Source organism: Polyodon spathula, chromosome 24 (genome assembly GCF_017654505.1).
Source record: "Polyodon spathula isolate WHYD16114869_AA chromosome 24, ASM1765450v1, whole genome shotgun sequence".
In the NCBI taxonomy this organism is placed as follows: domain Eukaryota; kingdom Metazoa; phylum Chordata; class Actinopteri; order Acipenseriformes; family Polyodontidae; genus Polyodon; species Polyodon spathula.
In genome coordinates, this window is record NC_054557.1 from 6,727,892 (window position 1) to 6,747,333 (window position 19,442).

A 19,442-nucleotide genomic window follows, 5' to 3' on the forward strand; every position below is an offset into this window, starting at 1 on the left:
AAACCTAAGCTGTGAACTCTGTCACATGATGAGGGGCTTAACTTCAGGTAATCGTATTTCCTGCTAGGAGTACCACATAGACACTCTGAATACGTCATTGGAAAGCCCCAAGTCTGTATGTTTAAACAAGCCCGGTAGGTGTCTGAGTAATATGAGCATAACCACCGGGTTGAGTGTAAAGATTAAAATAAATATTTGCACGAGTACAATATAACGGGTCATTTTTGTAAAACTGTATTATCTGTCCGAAGAGTCAGGAACAGAATCCCAATTTATAATATTGTTCCAATGTGAAAATGTGCTTTGACTTACGACGCTTCAACTTACAACGCGACTTCCAGGAACCAATTGTGTCCTAAGTGCGAGGACTGCCTGTATCTTACTAACCAACAAAAACTGCAGCAGTTGCATAATTTGGAAGCACCTGATCGGAGGTTTTGCATGTTAAATCTGGGTCTGATAAATGACTGTTTTGACATTTCTATTTATTTTTTTCGGATTCATATTTTCTTTGCTAAAGTTAGTCTTTTTAATGCTGGGGTGTCAAACTCAATTTTGACAAAGGGCCGTTACGTAATTTAATATTTAGTGTGTGCATCAGTTACTTTTGTAAAGTTTTTTTTTTTTTTGATTGTATATTAGAAGAACGTGGATTGCCTCTGGCCAGTAACTGCATAGCAAGATCAAATTACAATTTGACTTTTGAAATAAATGAAAAAAAAAGAGAAAGGCAGGACATTTATTTCTTAAGCCCGTTTGCATTGATCCCAGATGCACTCTCTCCTTCCACTTGTTTGTTGGAATACATACCAAGTACAAAACTCTCTTATTGTTGCTTCTGACTATAGGTACTGTACACATTTAGCACAAAAAAGACAAAACCCCTCAAGATTATTTCAATTAAGTAGGGAAACCTTACGCTATCTGATTGTCAGATTGTCATGGTACTGAATAAGACAGTCTGCACTTAGTATTTCCATTCCAGCAGAGTCAGTTACTGCTCAGCCATTTCAGAGTACAACAGTCCCTCTGCTGAAATGGCATCCCCCAGCCCAACTGTCCGAAGTGGGTTTTTACAAACTAAAACAGGCGTGAAGTAAAAGGAGACATTTTCTCTGTGCCACACTACCACAGGCTCAGATGGATTTAAAGTCATAGTCTGTCCTGGCTCGTCCCGGGAGGTGTGGAACTCCAAGGGGGCTTTGAGGACCACTCTGTTCACGTCGATCTTCTGTGTGCCGCAGGCCTGGCACCCAGCCACCCTGGCGCCAGCAGACACGGCAGACACCTGGTTGGCCCAGAAGCCGTCAACTGTGGCCAAGATGTGGTAGGCAAGGGTGTGGAAGTGGATGCGGGTGAGATCAGCCTCAGACTCCAGGTCAGTGCGGCCGTGCTGCTTGAGGATCCATAAGAGTATATCACTGACCTGACCAACATCAGGGACACCGCTCCAGGAGGGCAGCTGGGAGTGGGGCCCCAAGCCCGCCTGCGAGATGAACAGCAACTCCTGCTCGTTCAGGCCAATGGAATTCACTATGGGCAGAACCTGCTAACAGCACATAAAGGGAAAGTCTAGAAGACTAAAATCAGAAACATCTACCTTCTCTTAAAAAACCACTGCCCCAGAACCAGTTCTTGCCAAGCCACTAAAATGGCAGCCCCTGTTTATTTAGCATCTGGCATGATATTTAATGGACAGTTTCCGCTGCTTTAGGACTCAAATAATCTGAAACAGAAATGGTCTTTTGAAAAGTAAAAAAAAAAAAAAAAATGTAATAGTCATTAAGTGACTACATCCATGAGCAATCAGGTTCAAAGGCATAGCTCTATTTTACTATGTGCCAATACAATAGGCAAAAGAGACCACAATATCTTTTCTTCAAAACACTCTCTACTGAGATCCTCTATCTGTTGTTCTGTGGAGTTACTACTCGCCACCAATCTAACAATAGTCAACAACTGAACAGCTCTTCAGTAGCCTCCCCTGCTCTCCTCCTCTTAGTCAGATTCCTCAGTTAAACCTATACATTTACCTCTCGCATGATGCTGTTCATGTAGTCCTTGTCTGTCATGCTGGCCAGCTCCAGGTGGATAGGGACCTCATTGGGGATGTCCGAGATGGTTACCACAGCCTACAAAACAACAGCTGACATCAGAATGCGATCACCAGACACCACTAGGAGCGGCTCCTTGAAGGACAGACGCATAGGATTTTCAACATGAAAACATGTTTTTTTTGGGGGGGGGGTTTTTGCGTTTGCCTTACTGAGTCATGTAACAAAAAGCAGATGGCACATTCGTACCATCATAATAGGATAACTCGTTTTGAACCTCAGTTAATATGCTTTGTTAACATAATGGCAACTGTATTTGTTATTTGCTTGCAGTCCGATGCTAGGACACCTTGGTAATGTACAGCATCCTTAAAAAAAGTGTTGCAGCACCACTGCTGGTAAATACTGCTTGGAGCTGAGACATTTTTTTGTCCACTTTATCCAACTCGGATCACTTTCTTACGAAACATAGCATTCCCAAATAGATAATCGTCCCCTTACAAAAAAAAAAAAATAAGCAAGATATCTAACAAATGTGACCCAAACGCACCGTGCTGGTGTGTTTTGTGATTGAACAGGTTATCAGTACAGATAAATGGTGATTTTTTCACATCTTGGTGCTCTGCTGCAATGTTATAAAACTATCCCTGGGCTTGGGCGGAATGTACATTTACTGTACAGGGAGGAACTATAGGAACATAAATTAATGATATTTTATTTAACATCATGTAATCAAAGAAACTATTAAATTATATTGCAAAAGTCTACTGGAAGCCATAATAGTACTATAATATTTCACGTTACATTTCAAAATGTCACATTTTTTCCAGTTCTTCATTAAGTATATGGAAAACTACAAAGCGGTATGTAATTCAATAACATAACATTATTCAGCAGGTTTCATTCGACTTTATGAAGCAAAATTAGTTAATTCTATAGGGTGATGCACAACTTTTGGCCAGAGCTGTAGTATTGATGCCATTTAAGAGTGTCAAATCCTTAAAATAATGGTGGCACAGGGAAAGTGGCCCTTTATGTTTTGAAGCATCTCAATGTTTTTGATTTAAACAAGGTTGGTCCTTAGAAATAACAGAGCTGTAGTGCCTCTATTTTCCAGTATAATTAGAACAGAACGAGCTGTGGATGTAAAACAATAGTCCATGCTAGTAAATTCTGGCATAGGAATTTTCTTTATTACCACTAATTCTGTGCCTGTTTTTTTGCACCCAGTACTGATTTCATGGGGGAAATACAGTAAAGTAGCACGACTTCAGAGTGTTCCTTTAACAGAACACGTATATGTGGTTTTGATATACGCAATCAGCAACCTCAGGACCTGGGTGTTCTTGGCACACAAACAATAAAAAAAAGCAATTGTCATTTTAGTAATCAGTACTTTAAAATAGCTGTACATTTTATATACCAGATTTTTTTTTTTTTTTTTATTTTATTTTAAGAGATTGCTGCTTTCCAATTCCTTCATGACCTCCTCTAGACAAATACTAATTTTAAAGTTTGTTTCAAGTGCCTTCCATTAAAAAAAAGAAATATGTGAAGCAAGTCACTGATGTAAGCAACCCCCATGGTCCATTTAAACTGAAATGACCCAATATCAATGTCATCCATAAACAGCACTGCTCCCACTCGCACACAGAGTGCCGAGGTGCTGCTGGAAGGAGGTGTCTATGGAAGCCCTTCCCACCTCTTTGAGACGCTCCTCCCAGAGCTCCCTGCCCTGGCCCTCCATCATGTGCAGCCCGGACAGCACCACCAGCTGGGGCTGGAACTCCTCCATGCTCCCCACGAAGGTCTCCAGTGTACTCATCTCCCCGTTGGACATGTCATGTGAAAAGATGAAGCGGTTTGCATTGGGTGCCTGTGACGAGCCCCACTTATCTCCTGGGACAAGGGAGGAGGAAAGAGAGTCAAGTCCTGCGTTTTGTCATTAAATGGGAGTATTTTGTATTCAGGACAGGAAATGTACATTAATTGAGTAAAACACAGCCCCAAAACATGCAAGAAAGATGAGACAAAGCATATAAAGAGACAGAAAATCTACAAAAGGGACCAAGTTACAGAAAGTGATGTTTTAAAAAGGCTCAAAATTGGGACTGACTTGTTATCACTTTAACATAAAGATCTCATGATGATCGTAGCTTGAAACAGTCTTACTAGACAATGGTCGTGTGACAGTGTTCTTGTATAAATTGTTAACTGTATTAAATCCGCTAGTACTCAATCACCCAGATTTTGGCTACTGACCAAGTAGCTCCCTCTTCCATTAATAATCACACACAAACTGCAGATAAAACTATTTACTAAGGGAGACATTCTGAAAGCTAGCAGGCAGGAAAGGTGGCAAACTACTTGACACACAGTGCACAAGATTAAGAAATGATAACAAAAACATAGAAGCCGTTTTACTGAATCATTTCCTGACAGGAAGCAGCAAGCAGTGTTTCAAATTGCAGTCAACATCATGTGCCTTCCTTATTCTTTTTTTCTTTCTTTTGGTAAAGACGCTCTTACTTTTTGTATATTCAAAGGTTGGTCTATAAACTTTCATATGCCATCAAAGGAGGAGACTGAAATGACAGTGACACTATTTTTCGAGTTCACTGAATACACCCCGTGCAAACCTAAAGGTTTATTTTATCTCAGCAATCTCCAGAAGCTGCAGTTTACGAAGGATTCACACCCAACCATATAGAAAACTGTCGTTATGTCTGAAAAAACCCAATTAATTTCCATATTGACATGATGTCAAAACCATCTCAGCACACAATGGCTGATCAACCTACTCACAGAAATTCTACAATCATTTCAGAATGATGTGGACAGCTTTCAGGTCATCAGTTAGAATCCCGAATAGTTTATGCAGAAAGGCCAACAGAGAATGTCCCCCAAGGCGCTGTGTCTGGGTTACATTACCTGCCTTGTACTCCAGGATGAGGTGGTACTCATCAGTCCCCTGCAGAGACTCAGCCGGGACAATGATCTGATCAGCCAGCAGCTCCTGGAGTTTGGGTCCGACCGGCCCGCACAGCAGCACCTGGAGAACAGATAGAGGCAGAGAGGTCAGAGCACAGCTCGTCACAAACCTGGGGGTGGCATCTCTATACAGGCTTAATCTGCGGGTAGAGAAATGGATAAACAAAAGCAGCATGTTTTGCTATAGCTGACACAGTTTGATCAAAACATTGGATCTAAACACTGCCGTCGTTTGAATCAAAAACAAATGCCAGCAGTGTTTAAATGATGTCAGTATTTAAATCTACCACCACTGAGATCAGGTGAATTTACCCCAGTGTTTAAGAATGTATGTTTCTCCCATAACAATCCAAGTTCTATTTAGCACAATAGCACTTACAGCACAATAGCACTTGCCCTAGTAAGGGAAGGCAGAGGGCAAGCTTACCGTCACGTGGGGATTGGTTGCCAGCTTCTGACCAATCAGAGCTGCGTTTCCACCCACAAAGTGCTGAAAAAGAGAGGGTGGACAGTGAATACAGAATGCAAACGGCAGTATTGTCTGAGCTCTACCCAGTCAAAATTTAACCTCACACAAGACTTTTTGTAATCAGTGTCTGAAGAGATCTTATGGGAAATTTCGGAACTGGAGTTTTAAACAAACCATATTCTCAGACTCAGTTTAATTGAATTCACTGTCAGACCCACATTTGGGATCTTTTTTCCTTATTCTGCGGTTAGCCATTTACTATACCAGTTAGGAGTTGCCATTTTCAAAACCCAGCAAAGCTACTGGCTTATTGTGAGGGGGTGAAAAGAATTCTGTACTGTTGAATCGTGATACTTCCTTGCACAACACATAAAGTGATAGCGATACATGAGCAATATTGTACTACTTGAGGTCCACCAAATTGTGATGCATGAATTTATTTGATTTATATATGATTTTTTTTATTTGATTCATGTGATATATATCAATCAAATAAAATGTTAAATCAAGTCTTTTTTTATTGAAAGTGTATGATTATGTAAGAGTTAAACTGTATTATTTACACAAAAGGTTTACGACTGCTTTCACAGATCCTGACCAAGGCTAAGGTACTCCAAAATTAGTGGTTATCGGTATACAGGAAATCAGCTCAGTCTTAATTTACAACCTTTTTATTTTATAATACATCAGGAATATCACATGTCCTGTGATCTGAACCTGGATACAATCTACTTGAATAAATCTTTCACATTTCAGTCTGCAAAACTGTACAAGCAGTATTAGCAGCAAGGAGGGGCTAACTTGCTTCAGGCAATAATGAACAGAATTAGGAGCGATTCACAAATGATGTAATTGCTGATAAGCAGGCACAATTACATGTTACCATCAAACAAAACATTGCTTAATGCAGTATTAATTAAAATTAATCAATTAATTTTGTCCCAATGTATGCAATTAAAACAGAAGGGAAAACAAGGATAATATAATGGTGTTACCACCTTGGGAGTTACTCCTTCTGTAAAACAAATTAAACCATTCTGTTTGTTTAAACTGTATTTGCCTAAAGCATTTCAGAATTCTTCTTTAGTTAACAAAATGAAAAATAGCAAGCACTTATCCAGTAATACAATACAATTGTATTATTTCATGTGTTACTATCTGGCCCATGCTAAACCTGCTCTGAACTTGTTAATTGTTCTTTTTTATATATTGCAGGACTGGGATTACTTTACCCTGGCAAACAGTTAATACACCATTCTGGCTAACCATGCTGACAAATGAAGACTCCCATTGTATAGCAGTTTGATCCATTCCTGATTTTACTAGGAGCTTAACAAGACACACCTCGGCTTGTTAGCTACACACTGGGGCTTATGAAGCGTGTATTAACACTTTGCAGTCCATTTATTCAGCGCTTGTCAGGTCCAATTTATTTTCATATGCGCTGTTTAAAATAAATTTTTCAGAGTAAAACAGGTTCAAAAGGCATTGAATTGCAAAAAAATACTCAGTACTGTATCTACAGCCAAGCCCCACCCCTTGTTCACCGTATTTTTCACATACCTCTTTATAGACGTACATACTGATAAATCCTCTCCTGATCACTCATTTTATCACCAAACTCCTCAATAATGCAATCCAAGTCATTATTTTATTACTATAACATCTCAGGAAGCTCTGCAAATGTCCGTGATATTCTTTGAGCGCTGGATGCAGAAGCAGCTACCTCCATTGTTATGTCTGTGTTATCTCTGTAATGCATTGGGCTATGAGTTACGGCCTTTTTTTTTTTTTTTTTTTTTTTGGTTTCATTCGACCATTGAAAGGTTTTCTCTGCTTTTTGGACTGGTAAGGGAAAATTGTAATGTCAGACCTGGTCCGACACAGGACTGCAAAGGGTTAAAACCTGGAATGGGTGAAACTGCTATGCAATAGGAGTCTTATTTCCATCCCATTTTTTTCCTGCCCAGATCACTATTTGGACCACTCTCAATCTGCACATCATTTTAGATCAATTGAACAGATCCTGCAGCGTAAGTCCCCCGTTACCTGAGCCCCGGGATACTCGGAAGCCGCCCTTGCTATCCGCTGAAACGACTCCTTGTCACTGTAGAATCGCTCAGTGGCCGCCCCCTTCTCCATGTAGTGGATGAAGGTTTCTTTGAGGTCCTCTTTGGAGTGCAGGACCTCGTGATCCAGCCCTGTGCCGGGATCAATAGCGAGCGCTTGCAGCAGCCCCACCCCGGTTACCACCACATCCACGCAGGTGTTCACTCTGAAAGACACACAGGGAAATGGTTTAAAGTGGCTGTAGATCTTACGTGCCGTGCACTTCGGGGATGGAAATAAGACCCACTGTTTGATCCATTCCTGATTTAACTAGAGTTTAATAAAACAACTGAGCCTGTTACCTATATACTGTGGCAAATCAGGCTAATTTTAAAACCTGGAAAGGGGAAAACTGTTATGCAATGAGTCTTATTTCCACCCCTGCATCTCCATTCACTGTACATGTGTGACAGAGAAAGAATGAATCTTGGTTATAAATCTCCCTCCTGTGAGGGTGCTATGTAAAGGGAACAGATTGCCCTGTTCTGGATGGTCAGAGAATTCATTCCAAAAGTAAGATGGAAGTCAGCCATCTAGTGTGGACTTGTGATCGTGTGTGTCTTGTGTGTGTTTAACTCTGTGTATATTACTACAGGAATGTAACCCATACTTTAAACAGTGCAATACACATTGCTGTGTATTGCTTGGGATTATTGTTTACGGTCACAAATGACCTGGTTTGCAAACCTCACTAAAATAAAACATTGTTTGAACATTGCAATCACTTGTTTGTCATTACTTGTGCACCACATCACATCTACATCTGCGCACTGCAGCCACTTTGCTACAACAGGTCAGTGTAGTTTTGAAAGAAAAATGCATTTTCTCCTTCATCAACAGGATATCTGGTGCTACACAAGGTTAAAGAACGCTCTCAGTTGGCTGGCCTTGAAGAAGTTGTGTTACATTTCACCCAAGCAGTGTCTTTGGGGTCGAAGGATGTTTCTTGCAGCTGGTTGGTTAGTGACAAGAAAGAAGGATGAAGACAACTGCATTCTTCAAGTGAAATAACCAAGGAAGTGCTACCTGAAAGCAAGGCCTGGCAATTTTAACCTAACGTAGCACCAGATATGTTTTAAAATACACGCTTGCTATAATATGTGCTTTTCAAAACTGCATGCAAGACCTATATAGCGAATGGAAGCGCACAACTGAAAAGATTTATGGATTTTTTTTTTGGTACAACTAAGATAAAACTAGAATTCTGTGTCCAATGCACAAATCACACGCAGCACTACTTGGCTGCACCTTGGAAGGCTGTGGTGCGGGCTGCTAGACTGGAGTACCACTCTAGAGGGAATCAAAATTTGTAAAATAAATAAATAAAAGATGGTTCTGTGGGTTGCCCAGTTTTAGCACAAAGCTCCTCAACTTAAGTTAATTCTGTTACCATCCATGCACTATAACAAATACAAATACAGCTACATTTAATTTATAATGGTGTAACTCCATCTGTGGATCTGGTCCATACAAGCTCTTGTGGTTTATTATGCCACCAGAACCCCTTGATGGAACTGCAGCTTTTTTATGTACAGTACAGTTGGGCGTGAAACACTCTTCTCTATATAATACTAATACTTACCCCACAGCCACCCTGGTCCACTGCGTGGCTGGGGCAGTGATGAGTGTGTCCCAGGCTGAGGAGATGGTCTGCTCAATGGTAGCAGTGCTGGAGCTTCCCTGAAGGCAGCTGGACAGGGACTGAAGGGTTTTGGTGAGGTAGCGCACAGCCACCTCTGGAAACGCAGGGTTCGAGTGGTAGAAGTAGCCAATGCTTACTGCCAGCAGCATAGCTGCAAAGGCTTGTCGCCACATAGTCAGATCAGACCTGGTCCTTCTGTAGCTAGGCTTTTTACCTGAAAGGGAATCACAAGAAACCGGGAATTAAACTCCAGCCGTAAGACGCAATAATTCAACACTATCAGAATAACAGAATTAAAACGAATTGGCCGTTTCTAGGCTTTCATAATAAAATATTAAAATGTACACTGGAAGCCTATTTAAAGTTAATAATAAATGTCTATTTGTTGCAATCCGTCATATCCATTATCAATAATAAAGTGCGTGAATAAATGCGCGAATAAACGACAAAACATGTCAATTTACAGAAACATTATATTGCATCTAGTAGTATTTTTCACTTAACATTTCAATTAATTCAATACAATGTACTGATAACCACTGCAATCGATACAAACACTTCCTTAAATCCAGTTTTCGCGCCGGCAAATTGGTATAGCTAGCTATTGATATGTAATTGCAATTGTTTACAAAACAATGTAAAAATATACACAATATGCATTACCGTACAATAAAAAACCGACACTAAAATATTATTAAATGCATGTATTTCACAAATGTATGGGCTTAACCTGGAATCGAAACTGTTCTGGCCGAGCCTGAACGCTGGATGCAGTGTTGTTGTGAACTTACGTTTTCAGACCGGCCGCGACGTCTCAATCTTGGGGGTCGGGTTTCTTATTTGCGTTGTGGCGTACACCATACAGACTAATTCCTGGCGCAACCAGTATTACAGAGTGTGCGCTGCCAACTCGAAGTGGCTTGCACTGGTTATTTCAGAAATCTGTGCATATTAACCGCTCGGCGGCAGATGATAAAGCGTGATTATGTTTTGAAAATATGAATAATACCTGGAAGATGCACAGAACGAAGCAGATGACTACGTGTTGGTAGCTGAGAGGTGTGTAGGGACTATGGTATTAAAATGGATCTCATTTTAGCAAATACAAATGTATTCTAAAACTATAGAGTACCTCTGTTTCAAATCGTATACTTTGTATTATGCCACCCATTTGACTTACATTTGGTTGTTCATTTGCGTTTGTGTTTACCGTACTCCGTTTCACGTGGTTTAGCCCGAAAAGGGGGGAAAAAAATCTGAACAGTGTTAGACATTTCGGTTTACAGTACCAACTATGCGTGCGTTTAAACTAAAAATGTGGTGGGGAATTTCACGGTCAGTAGGTACAGTTTTGTAGTTTGGGGTGCGCATAGTTGTTATGGGTATGCTATGGTTGTAAGGTGGTAATATTGTTGCACAGAGACTTTGTATCCTGTTAATAAGGGGTTCAGATGCTTGTCGCCAGTAGGTGTGGTCTCTCTTAATACAGCCAGTGATGTCATTCATGTAAATGAGTCAGCCGTGTGCAACCCGTTGTCACAAACGCGTGCAGAAAAAAGGACAGTTTTTCTATTGTGTTTCCCAACCACTGTATGTAAAACCGTTGCTTCCAGCTGCCCAGCATGTCCTTCTAAAATGGCTGTGCTCAGAGCATGTTTGAGCTCATAGCGTAAGCGTACAAGAAGACACGCAATGCACCTTTTGTCCAGGTAACTTGAATGAATAGCTGAAACTGCAACCTGAAGGAAGTCCTCAATCACACCCTTGCACACACATCGACACAGAACAACTGCTCGACACATTGTAGAAAATGATGGTACATAAGAAACATATGCAGGGGTCAGGGGCAACCCTACATTTAACCTTCCATCATCTTTGAAAAGACACATTTAACTAACATTTCATAATACACATTTAAGCTATTCAAGGTTATTTCCCGAATCTGCTGTTTGAAAATAATCAACTGTTATAATTTAATTGTGACACCAGAGGGTGCTGTTTCCCTTGATTTTGCCACTGGTATCACCATCAACATTTATCCAAGAATATCTTTGAGTGATTTTTTTCATATATATAATGAATCAGTGATTGGAAATCCTGGCCTGTGATTGGTTAAAACCTCATCATAGGAGGAAAAATAGATTGAACTATTGCCCTAACATCCTACCGGACAATAGTCTCCATCTGTCGTGTGATAGATCACATCACTGTCTGTCCCATCCCTTTTCAAAGGAACGCCTTTCTCCCCTGCACCTTCACAAGAGAAAATGGCTGAACACAGATTTTATGAGTTAACAGAAGACAAATTACAAAGCATACTACAAAAGAAAGATGCTCCAAACACTCAAAAGCTGATTAAAACGTCACTGGAAAACGTCACTGGAACTGAAAATCTTGCAAAATTGTCAAAATTTGTAAAATAGTGATTGTCTAGTTTAATCAATGACTTTAATAGGCCACACATGCATATCATTAAAAATAGTAAAAGGAACACATAATCCCAAATGGTAAAAATTCATGAGACTTTTCAGACATTGTTTAAGATGCCTAATTAAAGCACAAAGTGGTCTGACATTTTCACACAAGTGCCTGTTGTTTCTTTAACACTGAATATATGACCGGAAATTGAAATTCTCGCGCCCTGAGGTTTTCATGAAGGTAGATATATAAAGGATATAAATGACAAATCTTGAGGTGTTCTAATACATTTGCACGCTACTGTACATATAAAGGGATTACTCATTATTTAACACTGCGTGTACAGTAACCTGTAGTGACCACTCAGAGAATGACACTTCCTGCCTATACAGAGAGTGTAGTCGCAGAGCCCGTAGGGGTGCTTTTTCCAGCGTTCAGAGGTTTCAATCAGTGTGCTGTTCAGTGCCATGTGCGTCAGTTACTGCCTTCATTCCTGGCAGCACTGTGCTAACAGCTGATCGGAGCTGCATCCTTGCAAGGGCGTCTCATGGTGATAAGCTCTTAAAGCTGCACTGACGTTGCTCTTGTTGGCATTTTAAAGGCATACAAGGTTTATTCAGCAGGCTGTCTGTGCCAGACAAGACTGACCTGTTAAATAGCTAAAGAGTTGACGTTTCTACAACACACATGCCAATTAAAGCTATGATATGTTACTTAGGGGCAGACCGTGCCCCTTGTGGTCCACCGGTAAAAGTTGTGACAATGTGGAGAATGTTATGTTTATTCCCTCATGTATTACATTAACACTGTGTTAAAGCTCAAATTGTGCTGTGGTTTAAGAAAGCCCCCCAGACTATCACCAGCATTCCTTTTACAAAATGCCAAGATTGTAATCCCTGCATTACACCTGCTCTGCCCATCATTTACCAGCACAGGCTGCTGCCTCTTGCTCCACAGAGTAAAGGCTTAAGAGGTTGCTTGGACACTGAAAGCAGAAGCATGAAGATCCACCCATGCAGCTGTCATGTACTGTCATTGCATCTCCTGCTGGGGTTAATCTGTATGTCACACTTACATTTTTCATAAATCTGGAGACCCGCTAATCCAGTTATCATGAAACTTGGCATTTAAACAATTTACCCAACATTATTGAGAATATGTGATTCTGGAGTTTATATTAACATTATTTAGCATACATTATTGAGAATATATGATTTTTTGGATATATGATGGTGTCTGTTTGTACATTTACTGTTACATTTTTGCATATATCTGGATAATATATCATTCTGAATTTTGAGCCTTGCCGAGGGCTGAATGTTACTGACAGACTTGTTATTATCATTATGCTATCATATTGTTTGTCATTAAATTAATCTCAGAATAGAGACACTTCTTTGACAGCCATCTCTTCTTAATACAGAGTTACTTCACCAAGAGCCCAGATTAGCACATTTGAACGTGTTTCATTAGTATAAGTACAGCATGGGGTCCCAGAGTTTTCATTTGAAATCTTGTACTGCAACACATTGAGGTGTGACAGTCAATGTGAGTGGAAGGGAGATATACAAAGATTCTGAGGGGAAGCATCACAGAGGCTCCCATTCACAACACAGAACAACCTGCCACTGTATGACTGGTCCAATTGAGGTCAGACTCAAACAGAAGCAGCACGTAACTGGCTATTTCATTAAAATCCAGAAAGAAAAATCACTTGTCACACATAAGGTATTGTATAACTGTGGTATAAAAACCCTGTTATCTCCTAATGCAATCCTGAAAGGTGTAATGCATTGTTGTACCATGGTACTGTATCAGAGCTGTGTAATATATGTTCCAGATTCATTGAGTTGCCATTCCTGGTTATCATGTGATCTGCTAATAGCTCTGTTGGGGTTGATTGAGGGTAAAACAATGAGATCATGAAGGTACACTTATGGTATTTGTGTATTGTTTGTAAGGTTGTTTGTGTTGGTAGATCAGGTCACCATTAGATAAGATGCAGTCAATGCTGTGGTGTCTCAAGCATATTAACAGTAAAATATATTTCTACAAAATACTCAAGACACATCCAGATCTATTGAAAAACTAGCACAAATATTGGATTTTTATATGGTGTAATAAAGCATAGTGAAAGCATGGTCAATTATAGGTAAGCATTGTAAAGCACAGATATGGTATTAAAGTATATTAAAATAACATGGCAAACCATGGTCAATTATTGTAACTGCAAACTATAACCATGCGAAAAGTGCAGTGCAAAATTACTGTGGTAAACTTTTATAAGGGCTCATAAGGGCTATTTGATTATACATTTATGAATATCAAAAGAAAGCTTAACAGCTCAAGAACAATACGTGATCACGTGTATGCTTGACAAATGTAGCCTTCGCCTTCAAATGGGGCTTCTAAGAGAGCTGTCACTGCCAAAACAGAACATTCCACATTGTTCTAATGTTCTACCAGGAGATAATGCATGATAATACATTCATGACACAGCTCCACCAGTCATGATTGCAAGAAAAAGTTGTCAGCATTCTATCTGCTTGTGAATGATGTTGGCAGTAGTGTGCCTGCAGGGATTGCTTAAACTGTTTTGATGTGAAGCCAGAGCTTCTGTTGAGTGACATCACAATCACAAGCTTGGACTTCAATGCTATTTTTTCGTTGCTATGTTGCAAACAAGATTGCCCAGTGAGTTCCCTGCAGTGTGAACGGTTCTTGTCAGAGCTGTTCCAAGTTCTATCATTCTCCTCTGCTGGGGGTGCCTCTCCCTTCCAGGGATATTGTGAATACACACATACAAACATACTTACTGATGTCACACTTTAGCGCTGAGAACATGAGAAGCGCTTGTTCAATTGCAATAAAACCTGCTATGGACCTTATAAAATACATGGAGACTGTCTGTCCATCTCAACTGTAATAAAAACCAGTAAATTACAGTTCAGTTTTATTGAACAGTGCTGTTTTTACATGGTGTTGAACCAATAACAATATTCTGAAATGTTTTCTAGCAGAATTGATCATTTTTAGGCTTCAGTTTCAAATTTTAATTTGTCATAAAAAGCATCTGAAAGACTGTATTTGCAGAATTAGCAGTTACATTTAGTTGTATTTTTTGCAGTTAACAGAATTTGAGTAAGTTATCATACCAATATAGTTAAAAATTACAAATGCCATTCGCAAATGCACCAAAAAATTACAAAGTAGCCTGTCTTCAAATGAGGACAATTGTACTTAATGGGTTAATTGTGTTTAATCTTGAAATGTACATGTTTAGCAAATTAAACAAAGTCTAGCACCCTTGCAGAATGCTAACTAGCTGAATTTGAGGCTCAACATAGTTGCCTTGGTAACAGAACTGCAACATCTAATTAACTACTGTCTGACAGGTGTACTTACCAGCTTCACCTGTGAAGAGAGGTGTTCTGATTGGATGAGAATACCAATGGAGGGGGAGATTGGTATTCTAGAGAAAAGACAGAATGGAGCCAACACATCTACAGGTTTTAATGGTAGGATTGACTTATGTAGTTTGTTTTGCTTACAAATTTTCGACTGGTTCTTTTGTCACTGACTTTGCCTTATAAAGCTGAGCTCCCACTGTGTTAGAAACCCAGAGGTATTAAAAGTGAGTGAGATGCTATGTCACCCTCGTTTAATGAGATCTTGTGCACGTATAAACACAAGTATTCATGCGCTTTAATACTGTCAGCCATCATTTTGACAAACATATTTTTTCTATTGTTTGTTTAAGACGGTCTGGAAATTGTAAATGATTGCTACCTTTTGAAATAAACTGTTAAAAAAGCCAGAACACATGTTTTTAAAAAATGTATTTGTTATTTTTCACACAGGTAAGATGAAATCAGGAGGAATTAGGTTCACACATTTATCAGGTCAAACATCACAAGGCTTACATATTTAATATGCAGTAGACTTTCACTAATCTGAACTGCTTTGGCCTCTGTGATCAGTTGTCATTTTTCTTTAAATCTGCCTTGAGATTGTCTGGAGAATCCTAAATGTTGGCATTGAACAACTTTTCTCATTCCATTCAAATCATGTGACAATCTGACCTGATCACTCTGTCAGCTCCGCCTACTCAGTATAGACAGAGAGTAGATAGGAGCTGAAATCAAACTACCGGTATATCTGGTAGAACCGCTATTCATAAACATGTTCTCCTTCATTGTCTTATACTGAAAAATACATTAAAAAAAATGTAGACATGCATATTTCCTTAGTGTACTTGTCTGCTATTTTGAGTGGAGTTCTGCACGTCTGCAGTGCTGAAAGAGTTGTGCAGCGCTGAAAGGTAATATTTTTGGTGACGTTTCTCATACAGATTTTACTGCAGGTCTTTTGAACCCACAACTGAAACGCTTTCCGTTCTCTGCACAAGTTTTGTCAGTCCCTTGCCGGGATTCAAATTCACAGTGATGCGTTGAGGCAGAGCGATTTAGCTAAGCCACTGAGCCTACAGACAAAAAGATTTAAAAAATGCTCTTTGATCCACACATCTACACACTAGCTCTAAGCGCTAACAGAGTTTGAGCTTTGTGGAACACAATGTGTTTTGAATGAAAAAAAGCTTTACATTTCTGTACAAATGCACGAAAATAGACGTGGATGTGACACATTGTTGAGGCATGTTTTGATCAGCTTTTCTTTTATGCATAAGCATAAGCTTCAGAGACCTGTTTGGAGACTAGAGGAAAAATAACCTTCTGATCTCAGGAGGTTAGTGAAGGAGCTAAACAAACCAGGCTGCGTTACTGGAGATAATCTGAAAGGTTGAGAAAAATAAACTTAAAAAAACCTTCAGGAGGTATTGCAGACTAGATCACCTGGTCAAGGATTGGCCTTGTGGTGTGAAGGATGAGACTGCAGTCAGGGGAGCACATGTTTGCAGCCTGGCTCAGTTCCCATCTTCACAGGGGACCATTGCATTGGCTCAGGCACTCCTGGGGGTTAGGAATGCAAATGGGTTTATAGTTGAGGCAAATGTACGTCTGTGAATCGCAATGTCCCACTTACAGGTACAGAGAGGATCTGATTATCCAGTTGCAATTGCACTTGGTATCGACAGTCTTTCGCACAGTATCACAATATGGGGGTATGTGAAGATGCCTGTCCTGCTGTCCATACTTATTTTACACATGGACACAACTGAAATTGTTCCCCTGTGATCAAAGACATTTCACATAGAAATGGAGAGCCAGTAAAGCCTATGATAGCGTATGGCACATCCTGTATGTAAAAACAGAAATGTGAAATACGGAGTGGAGACAGATAGACAGCTTCCACATGCCACTATGATATTATCAATAACAGAAGTGAGAAAGTATATCCTTAACAATTCACCAGATAGATGTAAATGACACACTGTAAGTACGGACAGTAGCATATATGTAGAGACGCCTCCGCTATATCCCTGTCACTGGGGGATAATAAGATAAGACAATTTGTCCTAACGCCTTGGGAATTGCTCTTGAAACCTGTGTGTATTACAGTAATGTATCTCAGTGCATGGAAGATAACTGGATAGATAATATATTCTGTAGAGAAAACACTAATATTTATTGTTCCAGTTACGATCTGTCATCAGAGGATGCCACAATTTAATAGAATAGTTCAGCCTTAATCTTCAAGCTACAACCTTGAAGATTAATGAATATTAAAAACTGGCATTCTTGTTAAAATCAGGCATGCAGACAATACCATCATATACAGTACAGAATTCCACATACAAGTGGTACTGGTCTATCAATGTCAATTTAGCCCTTATGAGCGCTATGCTGATTAGTGAAGATAATGAATTGATTTAGCTTCACTGCTTTTATGGTATCCTTCTTGTCCCTAATAATGGATAATTGTATCCTGTACATTCTAGCTTGCATCTTATTTGGAATTGAAGTTGTGAAATGATGCACATAATACATTTAGCTTTAAAGCCTTTGGCCTAGAAGGAAATGGGAATTAAATGTTTTGCATATCAATTAACTATCCTGCTAAAATATTATAATAAAAAACACACATAGCTATTCCCCGGGCTTAACAGAGAAACATGAGACCTGACACATCTTAGCATTGCCCTGAAGAAAAAAAACTTGCTCCAAAACTGTCTGATCTTGTAAGAAAATCGAAGACCCCCCACTGACTTAAATGGGCTTATTTCATACCTATAATCTTTAAAACTCAAACTACATCATATTAAAGTTTTTATGAAGTGACATGAATACATTTACCACAAAACCTCTGTATAATCAGATAAAATGTGTAACTTTAAAAAAAACAGTAACTTAAAAAAAAAATCTATTTAGATGTATATATATATATATATATATATACACACACACACACACACACACACACACACACACACACACACACACACAAACACACACACACACACATACACTGAGTGTACAAAACATTAGGAACACCTGCTCTTTCTATGAACTAGACTGACGAGGTGAATCCAGGTGAAAGCTATGATCCATTATCAATGTAACCTGTTAAATCCACTTCAATCAGTGTAGATGAAGGGGAGACAAGTTAAAGAAGGATTTTTAAGCCTTGACACAATTGAGACATGGATTGTGTATGTGTGCCATTCAGAGGGTAAATGGGCAAGACAAAAATTTAAGTGCCTTTGAACGAGGTATAGTAGTAGGTGCCAGGCGCTCCAGTTTGAGTGTGTCAAGAACTGCAACGCTGCTGGGTTTTTCACGCTCAACAGTTTCCCATGTGTATCAAGGATGGTCCACCACCCAAAGGACATCCAGCCAACGGCAGGCCAGTGGTCGAAAAAGGCTCATTGATGAAAGAGGTCAAAGGAGGCTGACACGAATTGTGCAAAGCAACAGACAGGCTACAGTTAGTCAACTGACAGTCCAGTACAAAATTGGTGCCGAAAGACCCATAAAAGAATGCACAACTCGTCGTACTTTGACACGAATGGGGTATGGCAGCCGACAACCTAACAGAGTTCCACTTCTTTCAGCAAAACACAAGAAACTGCAGTTGCAGTGTGCTAAGGTATGAAAACACTAGACACATGGGGATTGGAAAAATATTGCCTGTCTGATGAATCCTGGTTCCTGCTGTTTCATGCTGATGGGAGGACTAAGGTATGGAGAAAACCACATGAGTACATGCATCTATCATGCCACGTGTCAACATTGCAGGCTGGTGGTGGTGGTGTGATGGAGTGGAGTGTGTTTTCATGGCACACATTGGGCGCCTTGATAAAAGTGGAGCAACGTTTGAATGCCACAGGATATCTGAACATCATTGCCAATCAGGTGCATCCCTTCATGGCAGCAGTGTATCCATCTGCTAATGGATTTTTTCAGCAGGATAATGCCCCATGCTACAAGGCTAGAATTGTCCAGGAAATGTTCCACGAACATGACAGTGAATTCAGCTTACTGCAGTGGCCTGCCTAGTCACCAGCTCTCAATCCAATTGAGCATCTGTGGGATGAGATGGAATGAGCTATTTGGAGTAGGGATCCACTACCAGCCAACTTGACACAACTGTGGGAAGCATTGGAGTCAACATGGGCCAGCATCCCTGTGGAACGCTTTCGAAACCTTGTAGAGTCTATGCCCCGACGAATTGAGGCTGTTCTGAGGGCAAAAGGGGGTGCAACTCAACATTAGGAAGGTTCCTAATATATATATATATATATATATATATATTATATATATATATTATACTCAGTGCCTGTAGAAAGTCTACACCTCCT

At 39.8% G+C, this 19,442-nt stretch overlaps 1 protein-coding gene across 4 annotated transcripts; it reads right to left on the reverse strand.

Moving 5' to 3' along the window:
• Nucleotides 1–36: 36 nt before the first annotated feature.
• Nucleotides 37–10,322, reverse strand: LOC121299361 (ADP-dependent glucokinase-like). Of its 4 annotated transcripts, none has more exons than XM_041227078.1 (8): nucleotides 10,057–10,322; nucleotides 9,206–9,479; nucleotides 7,564–7,789; nucleotides 5,473–5,535; nucleotides 4,986–5,106; nucleotides 3,757–3,953; nucleotides 2,034–2,132; nucleotides 37–1,549 (listed from the first exon to the last, which is right to left on the reverse strand). In XM_041227078.1, exons 2-8 carry the CDS (start codon nucleotides 9,436–9,438, stop codon nucleotides 995–997), a joined length of 1,494 nt encoding a protein of 497 aa, XP_041083012.1. In that variant the 5' UTR covers nucleotides 9,439–9,479; nucleotides 10,057–10,322; the 3' UTR covers nucleotides 37–994. The 4 variants fall into 4 exon arrangements, with proteins under 4 accessions (XP_041083012.1, XP_041083015.1, XP_041083013.1 ...); XM_041227081.1 differs by having other exon boundaries at nucleotides 37–1,546; nucleotides 10,057–10,321; XM_041227079.1 differs by having other exon boundaries at nucleotides 9,996–10,064.
• Nucleotides 10,323–19,442: the final 9,120 nt, after the last annotated feature.